We start from the raw sequence: 22513 nt of genomic DNA, 5'->3' as shown, positions 1-22513 counted from the left end.
AATCGTTCCATCCCTTTTGTTCTGCCGTTCGTTGCTTTTAATGGACTACTTTGGAGAAACGCTGTTTCACAGACAAACAATCGTAAATCTCTTTTTTCAAATTCAAATTCAAATTTGGTTTTATTGGTGAATAATCAAGATACAATAAGATCTTTTGAGGTACATAACAGAGTTTTGGAGTTTCTTTCAGCTGTGTGTTACATCATAATCCATTTTGGAACAGTTATTGCTTGTAAATAAAGGTGTTACCAAGAGTAAGAAAAATTAAGAAAAAAAAACTTACTTAACTTGCCTAGGAAAAGGGGATAGAAATAGAGAAAGCTTAAAACTAGATCACAGTTTTTTATCCTTTATAGATGTGCTTAATCCAGGGTGGCCACCAGATTTCGATTTTCAATTTCCCGGTTTTTTCCCGGTTTTCTCCCGAGTCCAGAAGGAATTTTCCGAAATGTTTTTAAACCAAATTACAATGTTTTTTAGGCTAACGTTAGTATCAACATACTTTTTGAATGCATACATTTGGTTCAGAGTTTGAATTACTCAAGAAAGCTTTCAAATCTTGAGTAAAAAGTAAGTAAGTTGTAAACGAAGCCGTTTTTATTCCAATCCAAACCTCTAATTTCCATAATGATTGAGATTTTTCATAATCTTGCATGTAGATTTTATAAACTCAAAATAAAAAAAATCGTTTTTATTTTTTAGAATAAGATAAATTATTACTACAATTTATTAATTTTGCAGAAAATATTTGCAAAAATAAATTGTTATCAACAATTATGTAAATGCTCATCAATTCGTTAGTTGCCCCGAATAATCAGGGGGCGAAAAAAATATTTTTCAAAAAACATCACAATTCAATAAAAATAAAAAAAAAATGCATTCCCTTTCGTAAAGATTCATTTTTAAGCATGTTTGGGTTGATTTAATAATCTTTTGATTTTTTTTTTAATTTTGACATCTTAAGTTTTTTTTGTTTTTGAAATTTTTGTTTCCGTAAAATCTTACATTTTTTGAAGACTAATGGTTGCAAAACAAATAAACTAGTGTAAAATGCATTTTTAAACACTTTTTGCATTCAAATGTTGAGACTATCGAGAAATTAAAAGTGAGAGTGTGTGCGTGCAACATGGAGTTAAACTTTTCAAAGTGTCATGGTAACCTTCACAACAACTTCATAGAAAGTTTAACTCCATGTTGCACACACTCTCACTTTTAATTTCTCGATGGCTTGTTCCCCCCCTTGACCCCGGCCAGAGCCGAGGGACAAAAACTTAGCAAAATATAAGCATCGGCCTTATTTTCAACATGATCTCAATTTTTGTGTTGATATAAATTTCAAACGACATTTAAAAAAAAATCATTGCAAGTTGTCCTTAATAATTTGTCTGGCTGAGAATCTCAAATATTATGAAATAATATAATATTTGGGTAATTCTCCGCCAACTCACACAGCAGTTGCCCCGACCCCTCTTCGATTTGCGTGAAACTTTGTCCTAAGGGGTAACGTTTGTCCCTGATCACGAATCCGAGGTCCGTTTTTTGATATCTCGTGACGGAGGGGCGGTACGACCCCTTCCATTTTTGAGCATGTGAAAAAAGAGGTGTTTTTCAATAATTTGCAGCCTGAAACGGTGATGAGATAGAAATTTGGTGTCAAAGGGACTTTTATGTAAAATTAGACGCCCGATTTGATGGCGTACTCAGAATTCCGAAAAAACGTATTTTTCATCGAAAAAAACACTAAAAAAGTTAGAAAAATTCTCCCATTTTCCGTTACTCGACTGTAAAATTTTTTGGAACATGTCATTTTATGGGAAATTTAATGTACTTTTTGAATCTACTTTGTCCCAGAAGGGTCATTTTTTCATTTAGAACAAAATTTTTCATTTTAAAATTTCGTGTTTTTTCTAACTTTGCAGGGTTATTTTTTAGAGTGTAACAATGTTCTACAAAGTTGTAAAGCAGACAATTACAAAAATTTTGATATATAGACATAAGGGGTTTGCTTATAAACATCACGAGTTATCGCGATTTTACGAAAAAATGTTTTGAAAAAGTTGGTCGTCATCGATCATGGCCGTTCATGGTCACCCGCGACAGACACGGACGACGAAACAAAGAGAAACGCAAAAAAAAACTTTTTCAAAACTTTTTTTCGTAAAATCGCGATAACTCGTGATGTTTATAAGCAAACCCCTTGTGTCAATATATCAAAATTTTTGTAATTGTCTGCTCTACAACTTTGTAGAACATTGTTACACTCTAAAAAATAACCCTGCAAAGTTAGAAAAAACACGAAATTTTAAAATGAAAAATTTTGTTCTAAATGAAAAAATGACCCTTCTGGGACAACGTAGATTCGAAAAGTACATTAAATTTCCCATAAATTGACATGTTCCAAAAATTTTTACAGTCGAGTAACGGAAAATGGGACAATTTTTAAAACTTTTTTAGTGTTTTTTTCGATGAAAAATACGTTTTTTCGGAATTCTGAGTACGCCATCAAATCGGGTGTCTAATTTTACATAAAAGTCCCTTTGACACCAAATTTCTATCTCATCACCGTTTCAGGCTTCAAATTATTTAAAAACACCTCTTTTTTCGCATGTTCAAAAATGGAAGGGGTCGTACCGCCCCTCCGTCACGAGATATCAAAAGACGGACCTCGGATTCGTGATCAGGGACAAAAGTTACCCCTTAGGACAAAGTTTCAAGCAAATCGAAGAGGGGTCGGGGCAACTTTTCCCGATTTCGTGTGAGTTGGTAGAGAATTACCCATTTACAAACAGAAACTCCATGGTATTATTATTTTTAAGTAGAAATATATTATAATTCAACGGTAACCAACCTTTTCTAGGCTAGGTACCCCTTTTCGTGTTACTTAACTGCTGGTACCCCCTATACATGAAATTTTTCGTTTGCATGAGTTTTTTTTACATTCAAATTCACGAAGAAGGAAACTTGAATTTTGAAGTATTAAAAATGTCGTAAATCTTGTTTATAGAGTTGTTTAAAAACATGTACTGGATAGGCCACACAACGTCCATGTACATTTCTTCAAATCAGTTTTCTTATTAAGCTTCAAAATAAAATGTTGTACCCTGTTTTTCTTTAAAAAAAAAACTACTGAAAATGCATTTTTTAAATTTGGAGAAATTCCTTTTGTAAATTAAATTTTCGTTGTCTATTTCATTTCTACAAACATTTCCCATATTTTTTTCAATTTAATTTTTATGTGAATTTCTGATGACGGACGAATTATTTTTGAAACAGAGATTTTTTAAACTGCCCAAAATATACATTTAAGAGATTTTCAAAAACAGTTTTGATTTCAGATTTAAACATGCTATTTAATAGTATTTTTTTTTGAAGTTGTAGCTATTTTCAATTAAAAAATTATTCTATTAAATGGTTGAGAATATTCTTTTCTGCATTCTTTTTTGAACATTTTTGATCCATTCTTTTGTTGGCCACGAAAAATATTTTAAAATAGTATATTTTGTGGGACAATTTGAAGGAAATGTCTTGATCTTTAAATTAAGAGAGATATTTACTGTAATGATGTTTTCTTACCATGAGATCCATAATTTCCACTTACAAAAAAATCCTAATTTTAATTTTATGCAAAACTAATATGTTAGCAAAAAAAGGTCGAATTGATACATAATATCCAAATCATGAAACATAAGATTTTTTACCAACATGGTAGTAAATGGTAGTTGGCACAATTTACAAATTTGAAACAAATATTTGTAGAAAAAAAAACAAAAAAAAAACTCAAAAACGGTGCATATTACTTCAAATTCTTAAAATTTCTAAACGAATGCAAATTATAGATTTATCATTCAAATATTTTTTTAACATTTTCTGATTGGTCAAAAACAATTCGCCCGTAATTCATTGCACCTTAAGTATGGTTGCTATTTTTTTTTGCTTCAAATCAATTTGTTATTTTTTTTTCTCTCAAATATATGGTTGGAACAAATGTCCGCCTTTGCGGGGTTTGTCTTCCGGACCCCCTGAGACCGCTCGTGGTACCCCTAGGGGTATATGTTCCCCAGGTTGAGAATCGCTGGTAGAGCAAACATTTTGCTATATTTAAAAAAAATCGCCAAGTAAAAATATCATAGGATACAACAGAAAAAAAAAACATCCATAACCAATAAGCATGAGTCTATTACACAAATCCAAACATAGTTTTCGCGAATTCTTCATTTAGAATAACAGGAATAATATTCTAATTGATAAAAGATCATATTGAATACATTAAAGAGGCTTTTATCAAATTTTAACTAAACTTAAAATATTTTCCCGGTTTGTCAGTCGAATTCCCGAGTTTTTCCCGGTTTTCTCCCGGTGGATATAAATCCCGGTTTTTTCCCGGTTTTCCCGGTTTTTTCCCGAGGTGGCCACCCTGGCTTAATCATTAATTTCCCGAGGGCTAGAAATTGCTCCGAAACCGCATCATCATCTCCCCCGCGAGAGCAAAGAACTCCGGCAGGGTAAAGAGATCTTCTCCGGTGACTTCTTGCTGGGCCGCATTGCCGCTACCGGCAGCGACCACGCTGGAAAACGATCGCCCCCATCCAGGAGGGAACGCTGAAACCGTTCGCTGGCCAGCTGCAGGAACGGCTGCAATCAATACTTCGCTGAGGAGGGTGGGACGCTGTACCTGTAACGGTTGTCTTCCGCGAGAGGACTTTTATGTCTCGCGGCGTTATTCCGACACCCGAGAGGTGCTCCTTGAGGACGGAGATCGGGCGGTCTTGATACCCCTGCAAGACGACCTTAACAGCTGTCTTCAGCACGGGGTCGAATGTGTAGAACTTGAAGCTTTTACGCTTCTTTTTCACCACAACCAGGTCGAAGTTCTTTTGGTCAAACGTGAACACTTGCACTGACGATTTACCTATTTTGAGGCAGTACACGAGGCCTTCCAGCTGCTCGTCAACATCGTCCGCCAACGTGTCCAAAACGAAAATTGGTGGTGGTCGTCGTTCCTTTGGAGTAATTCCTTTTTTGGCGAAATCACTTTCTTCCGTGCACGACCATCGTCGTCGGTAGTGCTACCGTCGGTGTTGTTGTAGCTGCTTTCCTCGTCACTCAGTCTCGCGAACTTGTTACTGGTGGGAATGTTGGCGGATGTTGATGCGCCATCGGTCGACAGGTTGCCGGCATTAGCTGAAAGGAGCCTTTTAGGGCTGCGGCCCTGGACACGGTAATTAGGGTGTAATAACTTCGGGTCGAATCCTTTGGCGCACACACTCCCCGGCGCGGTGGCGGTCGACGCGGCGTTGGTTTGTTTACCTTTTTTGCACACGGCCGGTAGACGAACTTCGCGATCGAGAGCAAAGGCTGGCGGTGTGCGGTCCGCGGATTTTGAATTGTTTAGTCGGTAGTTTTTATAGTAAATCTCGTGAAAAGTAGTGAAAAGATTATAACAATGTGTAGATTTCATGTGGAAAGTGAAGATTTCCTGCAATTTTGGGAATTTGGACAGTTTTTTCGCGATTTTTGTTTTCTACGCAGCTTGGTAAAGGGTTTGACAGTTCATCGCGGCGGCTCCGCTCTTGCAGTAGTATTAGTGTGATGTGGGCTAGCTCGTTCTAAAGGTGGTATTCAACTCGTTAAAAAAATCAAATAGTGCGAAAGAAATAAAAGCAGTTTGCCAAAGAATATTTTTGGAAAAGTCATCAAGCAGCGATCAAGCCATTTCAACTGATACTAGAGAAGGTGTTGCAGATCGAGAAAAAGTACTTGGAAGATCAGCAAAGCTTGGTGGGCGGTCTATGATCGGTTGAGGTTGATCGGAGAACGTGGATATCGTGCTGAAGCAGCAGCTGACCAAGAATTGCCAGCAATTCCGGACGCATACGGCCTAAATTTGGGACAACTCCCAGAAACCAGAAACTTGGTGAGATCTATCCAAACTGAAATTTTCATATTTTGCCTATTTTTCAACAATTATTAAATACGCGCTGATCCCTGTTTTGCCTGATGGGATTGGAAGTTTAAAGATAGGTCGAGGACCCGTCTGGTTCTTGTACTATGTTTAGGCGGGGCCAAACAATGCCCAATGACCTCGGAATTGGGCCGCTAGGATCTCTGCCATTCTGAAATGGGTCATTGGAAGCAGCGCGAGGGCTGTCACCACCTAATACCCGGGACTGAGATAAGCTGTATCAGCTCAACCCAAGTCTGATACAAACTATACTTTCCCATAATTTCGCTGCCGACCAGCGGGTATTGGATTGGACCACACACACACACACACACACACACACGGCCGGTAGACGAACTTCGCGGGTTTTTCGAGGCCGCACTCGAACTGCCACGGCCACGGCCGGCCCTTGGCATGCTGTTGGAGCAAACTCGCGGCTAATCACGATAAATTACGGCGAAAAATTTCGAAAAAACGATGGAGCACTGAGCACTTGACTGCTGCTTGCACTCGTGCGTACACGGAGGTGAAATCTCGTTTTAATTTCATCAATAGAGAATTTGCAGCAAAGCTAAAAGACACATGTGGAGTTCACTCGTGGCCTTTGCCGTGTCCGGTTCGCGTCTTTTTGCGTCTTCAAATTTTGTACTTTTCAATGTGTATTTGGTGCGATATGGATTGTTTTTCGGGTTTATTTTGTTCGGCTACCCCCGGGCAGTTGTTGTGTGACGGGGTTTTGTGAAATTTCCGTACGTGGAGGCTGAAATATGTTGATTTTGTGACGAATAATTTCGACATTTTTTCCAATCCGGTGGCGTCTTCGCTTCGTTACGGGCAGTTGAGTGTGTTGGTGCGCAGAGATGAACTTTGTCGTGTCGGAAACAGAGAGAACTGAGAAATCGCTTTGTTCATTCCATGGCCGTTAATGTATTGGTGCAACAAGTGGAGTGCGTGAGTGAAGGTTCTCTAGCAATGGAAGATGGCAGCTTTGTGGGCTGATGTTGGGGTGATCGCAAATTGAGCTCCCGGTGAGTTTGTTCCTGCATTTACATGAGAATGAGAGCGTGTGCAGAAGAGAGAGAGAGTCTGTGTGCTTCAGTGGAGTGGCATTGCTAGTGTGTGTATCGTCGTCATCATCATCGTCATCTTTTTTGGCAGAGTGTGGCTGGTAGACCGAGAAAGTCGGTGTGTTGGCGTATCTGCTGCAAATATTCTCGGTGAGTTCGCTCCATGTTGAGCACACACAGGTATCCGATACCCAACGCTCAGAGACGCAAATGTGTGGGTTTCGTTGAAAGTACACCCCTGGGTGCTGAAAAGACAGAATGCGTAACGTGATTTTCGAAAGTTCCCCAGTGCTCCCCACTAATACAACTGCACTACAGCTGTAAACATAAACAAAGTAGAAGGCTATGTTCAAGCTCAAGCGTGACATATATTTGCTGCTGAAGTGAATTATCATGAAACATTTTGGATTTGTTGATGTTGATGTTTTCGATGAAAAATTAAGTGCTTCTCACTTTTTTCTTCGTAGACTAAACGATGGGCAGCCAAAAGAGGCCTTTTTTGTTTTCCACGTGATGAAAAATTGTGTCAAAAGTGGGTGGAATTTCGTGAATCAGAAGAGCAACCGAATGGAAGTTCCGAGATTATGTATCTTTGATGTGTAGTGATAATATCGGATTAAGATTATCCAATATTATTTGGAAAGTACTATTCATAGTTATTGATAATTCTCTAACATTTAAAAAAGCGTCATAAACATAGGTTTTGCGTGAGACATAGCGAATATAAAATTTTAGCGACGACTTATGCGAATCTCGATTTCAACCCTCTTATTAAGATGTTTTGACTTCGAATACCTCAATAGCCATCGATTTTTTTTTTATTCCTGACTAAATAAATTATAGATCGATCACAATACTTGCCACTTCTTGGTATAATTATGCGAACAGTAAATTGGTTCCGCTTTGACAGTTCTAAATTGAGGCCGCTTTGCGGACAACTATTCTGCACCCAGGTACACCCTTACCAAAAATCATGATTTTTTGAGTTCCAAATCCCACTTTTCATACGATTTTTTGAGTTCAAGTACTACAACCATAAAAATGGTTATATGGGTTGAACTGAAAAATTCGTATGAAAAGTGGGATTTGGAACTCAAAAAATCATTTTGGTAAGGGTGTAGGGATTGAGCTTTTAGAGATCGGTGTTGCCTGCTCAGATTATTATTAATTTTTTTTTCTTTCCGTTCAATCGTTTTCGTCTGGAAGCAAAACGGTTACCACGAATGGCTAAGCTCGATTTTTATTATATTTATTTAAAAATTGTTAAATATGCTGATTAAGCCCCTTACCCTAAAAAGATAAAAGTTTAACTAAGAATGTATTTTGAATCGGTCGTTTTAAATTACCTTCTAATTCTTACATTTAAATAAAACAAAAAAATAAATCATAAATTTTCACTCCGCATCACTGTAAAAGTTTAAAATTATGATTCCAATAATGCGTTAAATCATTTTTATCCTCGAATTTCGTTTAAACACATAATAATTTAAATGAAAATTTTAACTTATCTTTACTCTTACAGTCGATAGCTTGAGTTTAATAGCAGATATGTTAAAACTGTGTTTAATCAGCATTGCCTTTTCCGGAGAAAATTATTGGTTTAGTAATACAACAGTCAATTTATTCATGCACGGCTTCGTCGCGTTGTGTCTGCCGTGGCTTTAAAAAGAATATCTATAAATCATGCATCTTTTACACTGTACAATTTGTACTGTTTAATAATTAAAACAAACTAACTCTACTTGATTCGCCCGTAATACCTTTCGAAGTATATCCTAGGGTTCTACCTCTCCTACTAACATTGAGTCCAAAACCACCCTACAAGCATCTATACCACTAAGGTGACGTAGGGATCCTTGCGCACTTTAGATAGGTGTTTACTAACATTTCTTCCGCTCCCCAAAGGATAGCTTGGACCCGGCGAGGACCCCCTTATGCCCTGGGCTGTATTACACACTCATCAAAAGATGAAGACATGGTATCTCCCGTGTTGGATTATTGTTCCGGATGAGGGTCTAACACAACCACACCAAACAGTGGGATAAGCGTTGTGGAGCCATCCGTGGATAGGGCGTCCTAAAATGCTAATGCTAACCCAGACGGAAATGGGGGGCGCCTGGCTGGCGTTTTGTCTTGGGCGCTGCACTTAGCTGCGCAAGACGTCTGGCAGATTTTCCCCCCGACTGGCCCAAGAATGTTGCCAGAATTCTGGCGAATATGCAACAAACCGGTCGTGCACGGTTCAACCGATTGAACCGATTGGTTTTTGTGCCAGACAGCTGTGTGTTATTCCGCCAGATTTTCGCCAGATTCGTCGGGCGTCACGCAAAGCCTGGCTAAAAGAAGTGTGCCAAGTGTGTCTGAACTGCACGACGAATTATTTGGCAAGACAGTCTGTCAAAAATCAATAAAAATGGTTGAATATACGTTAACACATTTGTTATCAACTATATAACTATTTATTTCATTGATATATATCAGGAAACTCATTTTTTCGTGTTCCAAAACATGTTTTTTAAAGAAAAAGTTCACAAATTTTTGCGCGCCCAGAAATTGATGTTCATTATTTTAAAGCAAAAATTTTTCTCGTCTTTTGCAACCAGTTTCATGAAGATTGATGCAGGGAACCATGAGAAATAATCGATTTTGTTCTTTAATCGGCAGAAAGGCATACGATTTTAGGCAAGTAACCTCATTTTGGCGCCACCTACATTTGAAACGCAGTCGCGCTGCAAAAAAAAAAATCAGCATTGAGGTTTTGCAGCGCGACTGCGTTTCAAATGTAGGTGGCGCCAAAATGAGGTTACTTGGCCTAAAGTCGTATGCCTTTCTGTCGATTAAAGAACAAAATCGCTTATTTCTCATGATTCCCTGCATCAATCTTCATGAAACTGGTTGCAAAAGACGAGAAAAATTTTTTGCTTTAAAATAATGAGCATCAACTTTTTGGCGCGCAAAAATTTGTGACCTTTTTCTTTAAAAAACATGTTTTGGAACACGAAAAAATGAGTTTCCCCGTATATATCAATGAAATAAACAGTTATATAGTTGATAACAGATGTGTTAACGTATATTCAACAATTTGTATTGATTTTTGACAGACTTTCTTGCCAAATAGTCCAAATTACTATCTTTTTATAAATTTACAGTTTTCTCATAGAAAAATCAAACAAATATTGGAAAGTTGTACACCAAATTGTTGGAAATAATTTTTCTCATCCGAATCCGGCATAAGTTTTATAAAAATGTTGATTAGGAAGGAAAAAACACATTTTTTCTAAAAATCATAGGTTTACGCTATTTGTTCATAGGTGGCGACACGCGTCTTTTAGCTTTGCTGCAAATTCTCTATTGCCTTTTCCGGAGAAAATTATTGGTTTACGCTATTTGTTCATAGGTGGCGACATGTGTCTTTTAGCTTAGCATTAGCATTAGCATTTTAGGACGCCCTATCCACGGATGGCTCCACAACGCTTATCCCACTGTTTGGTGTGGTTGTGTTAGACCCTCATCCGGAACAATAATCCAACACGGGAGATACCATGTCTTCATCTTTTGATGAGTGTGTAATACAGCCCAGGGCATAAGGGGGTCCTCGCCGGGTCCAAGCTATCCTTTGGGGAGCGGAAGAAATGTTAGTAAACACCTATCTAAAGTGCGCAAGGATCCCTACGTCACCTTAGTGGTATAGATGCTTGTAGGGTGGTTTTGGACTCAATGTTAGTAGGAGAGGTAGAACCCTAGGATATACTTCGAAAGGTATTACGGGCGAATCAAGTAGAGTTAGTTTGTTTTAATTATTAAACAGTACAAATTGTACAGTGTAAAAGATGCATGATTTATAGATATTCTTTTTAAAGCCACGGCAGACACAACGCGACGAAGCCGTGCATGAATAAATTGACTGTTGTATTACTAAACCAATAATTTTCTCCGGAAAAGGCAATGCTGATTAAACACAGTTTTAACATATCTGCTATTAAACTCAAGCTATCGACTGTAAGAGTAAAGATAAGTTAAAATTTTCATTTAAATTATTATGTGTTTAAACGAAATTCGAGGATAAAAATGATTTAACGCATTATTGGAATCATAATTTTAAACTTTTACAGTGATGCGGAGTGAAAATTTATGATTTATTTTTTTGTTTTATTTAAATGTAAGAATTAGAAGGTAATTTAAAACGACCGATTCAAAATACATTCTTAGTTAAACTTTTATCTTTTTAGGGTAAGGGGCTTAATCAGCATATTTAACAATTTTTAAATAAATATAATAAAAATCGAGCTTAGCCATTCGTGGTAACCGTGGAGCTTAGCCATTCGTGGAAAACGATTGAACGGAAAGAAAAAAAAATTAATAATAATCTGAGCAGGCAACACCGATCTCTAAAAGCTCAATCCCTACACCCTTACCAAAAATCATGATTTTTTGAGTTCCAAATCCCACTTTTCATACGAATTTTTCAGTTCAACCCATATAACCATTTTTATGGTTGTAGTACTTGAACTCAAAAAATCGTATGAAAAGTGGGATTTGGAACTCAAAAAATCATGATTTTTGGTAAGGGTGTACCTGGGTGCAGAATAGTTGTCCGCAAAGCGGCCTCAATTTAGAACTGTCAAAGCGGAACCAATTTACTGTTCGCATAATTATACCAAGAAGTGGCAAGTATTGTGATCGATCTATAATTTATTTAGTCAGGAATAAAAAAAAATCGATGGCTATTGAGGTATTCGAAGTCAAAACATCTTAATAAGAGGGTTGAAATCGAGATTCGCATAAGTCGTCGCTAAAATTTTATATTCGCTATGTCTCACGCAAAACCTATGTTTATGACGCTTTTTTAAATGTTAGAGAATTATCAATAACTATGAATAGTACTTTCCAAATAATATTGGATAATCTTAATCCGATATTATCACTACACATCAAAGATACATAATCTCGGAACTTCCATTCGGTTGCTCTTCTGATTCACGAAATTCCACCCACTTTTGACACAATTTTTCATCACGTGGAAAACAAAAAAAGGCCTCTTTTGGCTGCCCATCGTTTAGTCTACGAAGAAAAAAGTGAGAAGCACTTAATTTTTCATCGAAAACATCAACATCAACAAATCCAAAATGTTTCATGATAATTCACTTCAGCAGCAAATATATGTCACGCTTGAGCTTGAACATAGCCTTCTACTTTGTTTATGTTTACAGCTGTAGTGCAGTTGTATTAGTGGGGAGCACTGGGGAACTTTCGAAAATCACGTTACGCATTCTGTCTTTTCAGCACCCAGGGGTGTACTTTCAACGAAACCCACACATTTGCGTCTCTGAGCGTTGGGTATCGGATACCTGTGTGTGCTCAACATGGAGCGAACTCACCGAGAATATTTGCAGCAGATACGCCAACACACCGACTTTCTCGGTCTACCAGCCACACTCTGCCAAAAAAGATGACGATGATGATGACGACGATACACACACTAGCAATGCCACTCCACTGAAGCACACAGACTCTCTCTCTCTTCTGCACACGCTCTCATTCTCATGTAAATGCAGGAACAAACTCACCGGGAGCTCAATTTGCGATCACCCCAACATCAGCCCACAAAGCTGCCATCTTCCATTGCTAGAGAACCTTCACTCACGCACTCCACTTGTTGCACCAATACATTAACGGCCATGGAATGAACAAAGCGATTTCTCAGTTCTCTCTGTTTCCGACACGACAAAGTTCATCTCTGCGCACCAACACACTCAACTGCCCGTAACGAAGCGAAGACGCCACCGGATTGGAAAAAATGTCGAAATTATTCGTCACAAAATCAACATATTTCAGCCTCCACGTACGGAAATTTCACAAAACCCCGTCACACAACAACTGCCCGGGGGTAGCCGAACAAAATAAACCCGAAAAACAATCCATATCGCACCAAATACACATTGAAAAGTACAAAATTTGAAGACGCAAAAAGACGCGAACCGGACACGGCAAAGGCCACGAGTGAACTCCACATGTGTCTTTTAGCTTTGCTGCAAATTCTCTATTGATGAAATTAAAACGAGATTTCACCTCCGTGTACGCACGAGTGCAAGCAGCAGTCAAGTGCTCAGTGCTCCATCGTTTTTTCGAAATTTTTCGCCGTAATTTATCGTGATTAGCCGCGAGTTTGCTCCAACAGCATGCCAAGGGCCGGCCGTGGCCGTGGCAGTTCGAGTGCGGCCTCGAAAAACCCGCGAAGTTCGTCTACCGGCCGTGTGTGTGTGTGTGTGTGTGTGTGTGGTCCAATCCAATACCCGCTGGTCGGCAGCGAAATTATGGGAAAGTATAGTTTGTATCAGACTTGGGTTGAGCTGATACAGCTTATCTCAGTCCCGGGTATTAGGTGGTGACAGCCCTCGCGCTGCTTCCAATGACCCATTTCAGAATGGCAGAGATCCTAGCGGCCCAATTCCGAGGTCATTGGGCATTGTTTGGCCCCGCCTAAACATAGTACAAGAACCAGACGGGTCCTCGACCTATCTTTAAACTTCCAATCCCATCAGGCAAAACAGGGATCAGCGCGTATTTAATAATTGTTGAAAAATAGGCAAAATATGAAAATTTCAGTTTGGATAGATCTCACCAAGTTTCTGGTTTCTGGGAGTTGTCCCATATTTAGGCCGTATGCGTCCGGAATTGCTGGCAATTCTTGGTCAGCTGCTGCTTCAGCACGATATCCACGTTCTCCGATCAACCTCAACCGATCATAGACCGCCCACCAAGCTTTGCTGATCTTCCAAGTACTTTTTCTCGATCTGCAACACCTTCTCTAGTATCAGTTGAAATGGCTTGATCGCTGCTTGATGACTTTTCCAAAAATATTCTTTGGCAAACTGCTTTTATTTCTTTCGCACTATTTGATTTTTTTAACGAGTTGAATACCACCTTTAGAACGAGCTAGCCCACATCACACTAATACTACTGCAAGAGCGGAGCCGCCGCGATGAACTGTCAAACCCTTTACCAAGCTGCGTAGAAAACAAAAATCGCGAAAAAACTGTCCAAATTCCCAAAATTGCAGGAAATCTTCACTTTCCACATGAAATCTACACATTGTTATAATCTTTTCACTACTTTTCACGAGATTTACTATAAAAACTACCGACTAAACAATTCAAAATCCGCGGACCGCACACCGCCAGCCTTTGCTCTCGATCGCGAAGTTCGTCTACCGGCCGTGTGCAAAAAAGGTAAACAAACCAACGCCGCGTCGACCGCCACCGCGCCGGGGAGTGTGTGCGCCAAAGGATTCGACCCGAAGTTATTACACCCTAATTACCGTGTCCAGGGCCGCAGCCCTAAAAGGCTCCTTTCAGCTAATGCCGGCAACCTGTCGACCGATGGCGCATCAACATCCGCCAACATTCCCACCAGTAACAAGTTCGCGAGACTGAGTGACGAGGAAAGCAGCTACAACAACACCGACGGTAGCACTACCGACGACGATGGTCGTGCACGGAAGAAAGTGATTTCGCCAAAAAAGGAATTACTCCAAAGGAACGACGACCACCACCAATTTTCGTTTTGGACACGTTGGCGGACGATGTTGACGAGCAGCTGGAAGGCCTCGTGTACTGCCTCAAAATAGGTAAATCGTCAGTGCAAGTGTTCACGTTTGACCAAAAGAACTTCGACCTGGTTGTGGTGAAAAAGAAGCGTAAAAGCTTCAAGTTCTACACATTCGACCCCGTGCTGAAGACAGCTGTTAAGGTCGTCTTGCAGGGGTATCAAGACCGCCCGATCTCCGTCCTCAAGGAGCACCTCTCGGGTGTCGGAATAACGCCGCGAGACATAAAAGTCCTCTCGCGGAAGACAACCGTTACAGGTACAGCGTCCCACCCTCCTCAGCGAAGTATTGATTGCAGCCGTTCCTGCAGCTGGCCAGCGAACGGTTTCAGCGTTCCCTCCTGGATGGGGGCGATCGTTTTCCAGCGTGGTCGCTGCCGGTAGCGGCAATGCGGCCCAGCAAGAAGTCACCGGAGAAGATCTCTTTACCCTGCCGGAGTTCTTTGCTCTCGCGGGGGAGATGATGATGCGGTTTCGGAGCAATTTCTAGCCCTCGGGAAATTAATGATTAAGCACATCTATAAAGGATAAAAAACTGTGATCTAGTTTTAAGCTTTCTCTATTTCTATCCCCTTTTCCTAGGCAAGTTAAGTAAGTTTTTTTTTCTTAATTTTTCTTACTCTTGGTAACACCTTTATTTACAAGCAATAACTGTTCCAAAATGGATTATGATGTAACACACAGCTGAAAGAAACTCCAAAACTCTGTTATGTACCTCAAAAGATCTTATTGTATCTTGATTATTCACCAATAAAACCAAATTTGAATTTGAATTTGAAAAAAGAGATTTACGATTGTTTGTCTGTGAAACAGCGTTTCTCCAAAGTAGTCCATTAAAAGCAACGAACGGCAGAACAAAAGGGATGGAACGATTTCTTGGGGCCTTTCCTTATTTTATCCCATGCATTTTTTTTAATCAGAATCCGCGATTGATATAACATTTTCTAATCGCTACTATGTAATATGTAATATGTAGTGTCCAAACTAGCGGAAATTAAAACCAACGATACTTATTTTTGGTAGGGTTACCATGCTTTTTTTTTATTTCACATATAACATCCCTTAAAATCGGGATCATAATCCAAGTTAAAGTTCATCCGACATTAAAATAACGATTTTTAAATTCAACTGTCGTCACTTTCTTCCTTCACCTTCTTTTTCTTTTTTTTCTTCTGTGACGTTGGCGTTTCCGGCACTTCCGTCACAGCAGGTTCCTCTTCGTCCTCTTCTGGTTGAGCAGCCTGGCTCTCTCGCTTCTTTTTCTTTTTCTTCTTCTTCTCACTCTGTGGCTCGGCGCCCTCTTCCGGTGGCGTTTCCTCGTCCTCGGTTTTGATCTTTTTTGAGGCGTGGGCAACCTCATCCGTACTTGCATCGAGATCCTTCTGCTTGTTCTTTTTCTTCTTTTTGGACGATTCTCCGGCGCTGGGTTCATCGGACGGTTCCTCCTTAACCTCTGGCTCAATCTCCTCGATCTTTGCCCCTTCAGATAGCTTTCGCTTCTTCCCGATCGGCAGCGTGCTATCCTCGCCGCTCTTAAACACCTTCACTTCGCTCTTGGCGTGGTACTTTTCGAGCTTGGCCTTGGCTTTACCGGTGCCTGACAGCCGGGACATGTTGCCCTCCTCCAGCAGCCGCAGACGCATCTCCAGCTTGGCTCGGTGTTCCGTACCCAGTTCCATCGAAACGTCCTCACCGAACGCGTCCACGCGGGTCGCGAGCGATGCCTTGGCCGCAAGTGATCGGGAAATTTTACCTTTGTTTTTGGCGCTGGCCGAACCGATCAGGCTGGCGTGGAAGATCAAACCGTACTTTGGGGTGTCCTTTTTGGTCTTGAGTGCGCGGAACAACGCCTTCTCGGCACCTGGTGGGAGAACGGAGAGATACAGACAGAGTTAAGAGAAATGTTTTTACGGTACGGTATTTTTTTTATAAGTTGATTCAAGTTTTGCTTCAGACAGCCAAGGAAGTTGAAATCATTGCTGATCATATATTATTAGTCGCGAAACCATGTCCTTAGTATCATCATTGAAATGCGCTAGAGGATTTAGGGAGTTTAGCTTGGAATACTTGCCTAGGATTTGCACAGTCGAAGCGGGATGTTTGGCCAGGTTGACCAGCGACCCGGCGTGCGCGATGAGACGGGCTCCGATGGTTTCGCCGACGAGAACGGTCAAATTCGGTGCCATCGCCATCATGCGCGTCTTCAGATAATCGTACAGATGCGTCCGGTACTCGTTGATGGAGAGAATTTCGTCGCACAGGTTCTGAATGTTGGTAATGTCTTCCTCGGAGATTTCCGTGCCCATGGAGATCTCGGCTGCTTCCTTGATCTTCTCCTCGAGCTCTTCCGGCAGAATGTCCGACAGATCGGTCGTGGCCATATTGTCACGCGTGCCAACTAGCTTTATCGTCTTTATAAAGGCAATGTTTTCGGTGAGAATCTTTCCCAGCTCAGGGAAGTGCCAGCCGTACCTGAAAGAGTCCCAAAAACCTATCAATGCCGTGTAACGAGCGGTTCTTTCATGATCGCCGGGCCACCTCATCAGTTTGCATTGCGTTACTCAATATTTCAACTAGAGCGTCCAATTTCCCGGGGTTACTAATTTCCCGGGAAACGGGAAATTTTCAGCCAATTTCCCGGGCAGTGTTGAAAATCTGGCGACTATGATTAATTTTGCGATTAATCGCTGCCTGTTACACCCCACGAATAAGACTGCTGAGAATAGTCTTTATTCTCAAATTGCCACGACTAGCTGTCATTCGTCAAGAGTGCTGTCGATGATTGTAACAACCCATGACTGCTTGCAGTAAAGGGGCAAGATTGGATCTTGATCGCAGCAAGTTGATGACTAAACCCAATCATTCAAATTTTTATTCGTCTCTGCCACACCCAGCGATCAAGTGGCAGTCAGGAACAACGAGATCAAAGCAAACTCAGAGGGCCTTTCTTCAGGCAATCATTATTCGCTCGAAGAGATTTTTTTTCAACCTTGTTCCCGGGAAATCCCGGGAAATTTTAAATTTATTGAAAATTGTTATGATCTTGATTTTAATTTATATTATGCAACAAAATTGTAGAACACATCACTATTAATGGTTTAAATAAGTAAAAAAGCAAAGTAATCCACTTTAACGACCCCCGGGTCTTTTGTGGTCTCTGTTGCAAGTTTCTGCTCATTTCTAGGCGTCCGAAGGTTATGTGTGGTGAGTCACCCAAAACCTCTTTTACGCAAATGGACCGACGTTTTACTTCCCCATCCGATAGAAGGCGTGGTCAGGCAAATCTCGTCTCGAAAAATGCCACCGGGTCCGTCTGGAATTGAACCCAGGCCATACTGGGATTTAGAGGCTACCACGCTAACCACTAAACCACCGGACCCGGCTTTAAATAAGTGTGAAGATAAATCAACAGCTTGACTGCATGTAAAAAATCATTCGACTACAAGAAAATGTATTTTGGTATTTTTTGATGAGAAATATTTTTTTATCAAAACTGTGAGTAAAATGAAACCATAATCCACAATCATAAAATTTCTTTTAAACTTGCCTCTGTGACCAGTTTATTGAAATGAGTAAAAAAAACATGCAGAAATTACGTTTTTCATGACAAATACTGGTTTCAGCTCTTGAACAAATGGTAAAGTTTTTTAGTGTTGGTTTTACTCGAAACAACCCAATGTTTTCAAATATTTTAAGCAAGCTTTGAATATATTTTTGCATTTTTTGAGAACAAACAATAGAAAGTAATTTTTCAATGATTTTTTTATTGTTATGCAACATGATTTAAATTATACGATAAATTAACATCATTCCACAAAAAGTCTTCTATTTTTTCACATTTACTCCTCCCAACACCTGTAGTTGCACCAGTGCTCCATAATTCTTTTAAATCAAATTGTAATTTCTTTAGTGCTAGGTATTCAACCAATTGAATTAATTCTTTTTGCACAAATTCGATTTTCATCCCATTTGATCATGGTAAACAAAAACGTAAAAAAAGCTCAATTTTAATGTGGATCTATTCCCAGTTGCTTCAAAAATCAATATTATAAGAAATAATTCTGATATCATAATTTCTGATAATCTGATTGATTATATATAAACCAAACAATACATTTAATTAAACAAAATCATGTCGAGTTTGTTCATTTATGGGTCATTCCATCTGAAGCGGAACAGCATTTGAAAATTACCCTCTCCGATCCTGCTCAAATTTGGCAGGGCTGTTGATACAATCAAAACATGCAAGAATCCCGAATTTCATCCAAATCGGACCACCCCTTCAATTTTTGTACCTCCCCAAAAAATCGACTTTTTGACGATTTTTGACCAAACCTCCTAGTTTCAAACGACGATAACTCAGGAACCACAAATCTTAGAGGGTCGGTCTTAGACCCAATTTTGAAGGAAATTGGACGTAGAATCCATTTCCGTGATCAAAATTTAGATTAATTTATTTTTTCTACCTGTATTGCGCAATTGAAAACTTTGAACGGCCGTATCTCAAAACACCCCAACTTATTTTTTTTACCATCGTGTTCCCCGGCCAATTTTACATAAGAATCACTTATCGACAGAAATGAATATGTTTTGTTCCAGAGATATCGAATTTTAAAGTTTTGTGTTTTCGAGATTACCTACATTAGCTTCATTCGCCGCATCTGCTAGAAGCACACAGGCGGGCTGATCAATCACTGCTACCTGGTCATTTGATTGATTGATTGATTTTTTATTCGGTATTTATTGAAATAATATTTCATCATAAATAAAAAATCAAACCATCCACATTAACGACCCCCGGGTCTTTTGTGGTCTCTATTGCAAGTTTCTGCTCGAACCTAGGAGTCCGAAGGCTTGAATGGGGAGAGCACCCAAACCTCTTTCTACTCCAAGGAACCTTCCACCCCAGTGTTTGAACTGACGACCTTTGGATTGCGAGTCCAACCGCCGCCAGCGATTCCACCGGAGTAGGCTTGGTTTGGTGTGTTGTTTGTACTTATGGCATGGAGACGACTCCTACACCTGGAATGACTTAACGGCCTAACAACCAAGGCCGGGACCGACATTTTACTTCCTCATCCGATGGAAGGTTGCAGCAGATGGGAATCGAACCCAGAATCATCCGCTTACAAAGCGGACAGCGTAACCATTCGGCCACGCACTGCCACTTCATCATAAATAATCTTTATCAAATTGGGCAAAAATTAACTGTATAACACTGTAGGAAACTGGAGTTTAATCGCGAATGTTTATCTGTTAAAAAAAATGAATGAAGTGAATTTCTGTGCTAACCCACAGGACAGAGCAATAACGACACACAGTAAAGGGCAGAATTGGATTCCGATGCAAAATGCAATTAATCTTGTTAGTAACACTGAACAATAAGTGCACGATACATTATTGAGTTAAAAATATGAATTAAAATGAATAAAATTTGTTGATTTGTTGTACTCTAGTGAAGGACGATCACAAGGAGTAGGAAAAGGATTTCTGTAAAGTATAAAACTGAAAAATGTAAGAAAATCACAAAGTTTGATCTGCTGCAAAGCGGCTAATTCCCCAAATTTTGTTGCGATGATTTCGACCTCCGACACTAATATTTGTTTTTCTCCCAATTGTAACAAAATTTCATTTTTTTCAGTTTGGGGCACTTGAGATGAACAATCTTAAGCATTTTTGAAATTTGTTTTTTTCGTAAGTAGGTCGGATACCGATGCAAAATAGGCTTTGTTTACCATTGGCAATTACGGCTTTTTGACTTAACCTGCCAAACATACGAGAATTTCCCCTATTAGCCATTTGAATAAATATTTGCGTAAAATTATAAATAGATAAATTAAATTAACTATCTCCAGTACACCAGGTAGCAGTTATTGATCAGCCCGCCTGTGTGCTTCTAGCAGATGCGGCGAATGAAGCTAATGTAGGTAATCTCGAAAACACAAAACTTTAAAATTCCATATCTCTGGAACAAAACATATTCATTTCTGTCGGTAAGTGATTCTAATGTAAAATTGGCCGGGGAACACGATGGTGAGGTCAAATAAAAAAAAATAAGTTGGGGTGTTTTGAGATACGGCCGTTTAAAGTTTTCAATTGCGCAATACAGGTAAATAAATTAATCTAAATTTTGATCACGGAAATGGATTCTACGTCCAATTTCCTTCAAAATTGAGTCTAAGACCGACCCTCTAAGATTTGTGGTTCCTGAGCTATCGCCGTTTGAAACTAGGAGGTTTGGTCAAAAATCGCCAAAAAGTCGAATTTTTGGGGAGGTAAAAAAATGGAGGGGGTGGTCCGATTTTGATGAAATTCGGGATTCTTGCATGTTTTGATAGTATCAACAGCCCTGCCAAATTTGAGCAGGATCGGAGAGGGTAATTTTCAAATTTGCACTTTTTCGTGCACAGTTGAGATGGAATGACCCTTATAACTTTTTAAGATTATTTTTCAAAAAATAGTTCCAAAAATGTAAGAAAATGTATACTTCCGCTTGAATTTCGGGAATTCCCGGGAAATTTACAAATTTCCCGGGAATCGGGAATTTTTTTGTTTCGGGAAATCCCGCGAATTCCCGGGACGGGAAATTGGACGCTCTAATTTCAATCAAAAGTATTTTTGCACTGAATTTCTGTTGATGTGCTCTATGGCATTTATTTTCGTCAGCTATTTAAATGATTTTGCTCTTTTCTAACAACAACATTCTTTCTATACACAGAAAAAAAGTTGAATTTTGGAATGTTGATAATTTGTTAGGTTGAATATTACCTCTTTATTTGTGTAATATTACATAAAAAATGTGTAAAAATGCGAACCTGATGAATATTCATCAAAAACTGATGAAAATTGATCATTTTCTGGGGTAAAATTTATCATTTATTTTGCCACAAAATCTGTCACCATTTCCTGATGAATATTACCATCATTTTTTCTGTGTAGTATCATCATGATTTGCCGATTTTGTGAGCTTTCTCCAAAGCTCTGGTCTTTTTAGTTTGCACTTGCAGCATTTCGTACCAATATAATCTGATCTAAATTGTTTTATAACTGTGAAAGCTTTATTATTTCAGAAATAGCACTGTTCATTGCTTTGTTTAAGCAATTTTTATTTACGATACAAAAAACAAACAAACTTTGGTCAACAAAACTTAAAAGAGAGAAATTGAATTAAATAGAGAACCAATCTTCTTAAATGTTGTTTTGCAATAAACGTCTAAAATATATTTCAAACGTTTTCGTACACGGAAAGGAGTTCCATCTAAAATTTAACAATTCAAATTAGCTGGCTTCAAATTGGTGAAACAGTGATTTTTTTGGTTGAATCAGCTAAAATTTCAGCTAAATTTACCAATCTGGGATTGGTGAAATAGCTAACCCTGATTGCTGATTTGCTTTCCAAAACTGACAGCCCAAACCAAAATGACAGGAGAGATTTTACCAAAAATAATGGTGTTTCAGCACAATTTTGCGTAAAATTACCAAAAAAACTAGCTGGAACCGGCAGCATGGATTTTTGACAGATCATCAGTTCGAGAACAAAACAAAGCAACGTCCTGTGTCGTGTTCGATCCTGTTTGAGCCGCTCAGTTCGTGAAGTTTTTTTTTGATGATTATGTGTGTTGTTTGAGTGCAAGTGCAAAAGGTGATAGAATGTGTTGTGTGAGTGAATAAATTAAAAGCCAGGAAGATTTTCTGCGGATCGGCACCTGAAGGAATGTTTCAGTTGATAAGGTGAGAAGTTTTTTGTGTTGAGGGAAAGTGGTTAGAAGTTGAGCCTCTCGTTACTGTTTGGACGATGCGTAGGTAAAAAAATGTACTTAACATAAAGTGGGGGCATCCCTAAACCACGTGAAAACATTGGCAGGGGAAAGGGGAGACTGGCAATTGTCCACACTCTACT

The 22513-nt window shown here is 39.3% G+C and overlaps 2 protein-coding genes across 2 annotated transcripts in view; both read right to left on the bottom strand.

The window, feature by feature from the left end:
- Positions 1 to 22513, bottom strand: part of LOC120424935 (uncharacterized) — a 211274-nt gene that overhangs the window by 150983 nt on the left and 37778 nt on the right. The window lies entirely within an intron of this gene.
- Positions 15623 to 17171, bottom strand: LOC120428950 (nucleolar protein 58-like). Its single transcript, XM_039594091.1, has 2 exons — positions 16685 to 17171; positions 15623 to 16474 (listed from the first exon to the last, which is right to left on the bottom strand). Exons 1-2 carry the CDS (start codon positions 17154 to 17156, stop codon positions 15738 to 15740), a joined length of 1209 nt encoding a protein of 402 aa, XP_039450025.1. The 5' UTR covers positions 17157 to 17171; the 3' UTR covers positions 15623 to 15737.

This window comes from Culex pipiens, chromosome 1 (genome assembly GCF_016801865.2).
Source record: "Culex pipiens pallens isolate TS chromosome 1, TS_CPP_V2, whole genome shotgun sequence".
Taxonomy (NCBI): domain Eukaryota; kingdom Metazoa; phylum Arthropoda; class Insecta; order Diptera; family Culicidae; genus Culex; species Culex pipiens.
Note: the sequence above shows the minus strand (reverse complement) of the source record. Positions and strands in the feature narration are given on the sequence as shown.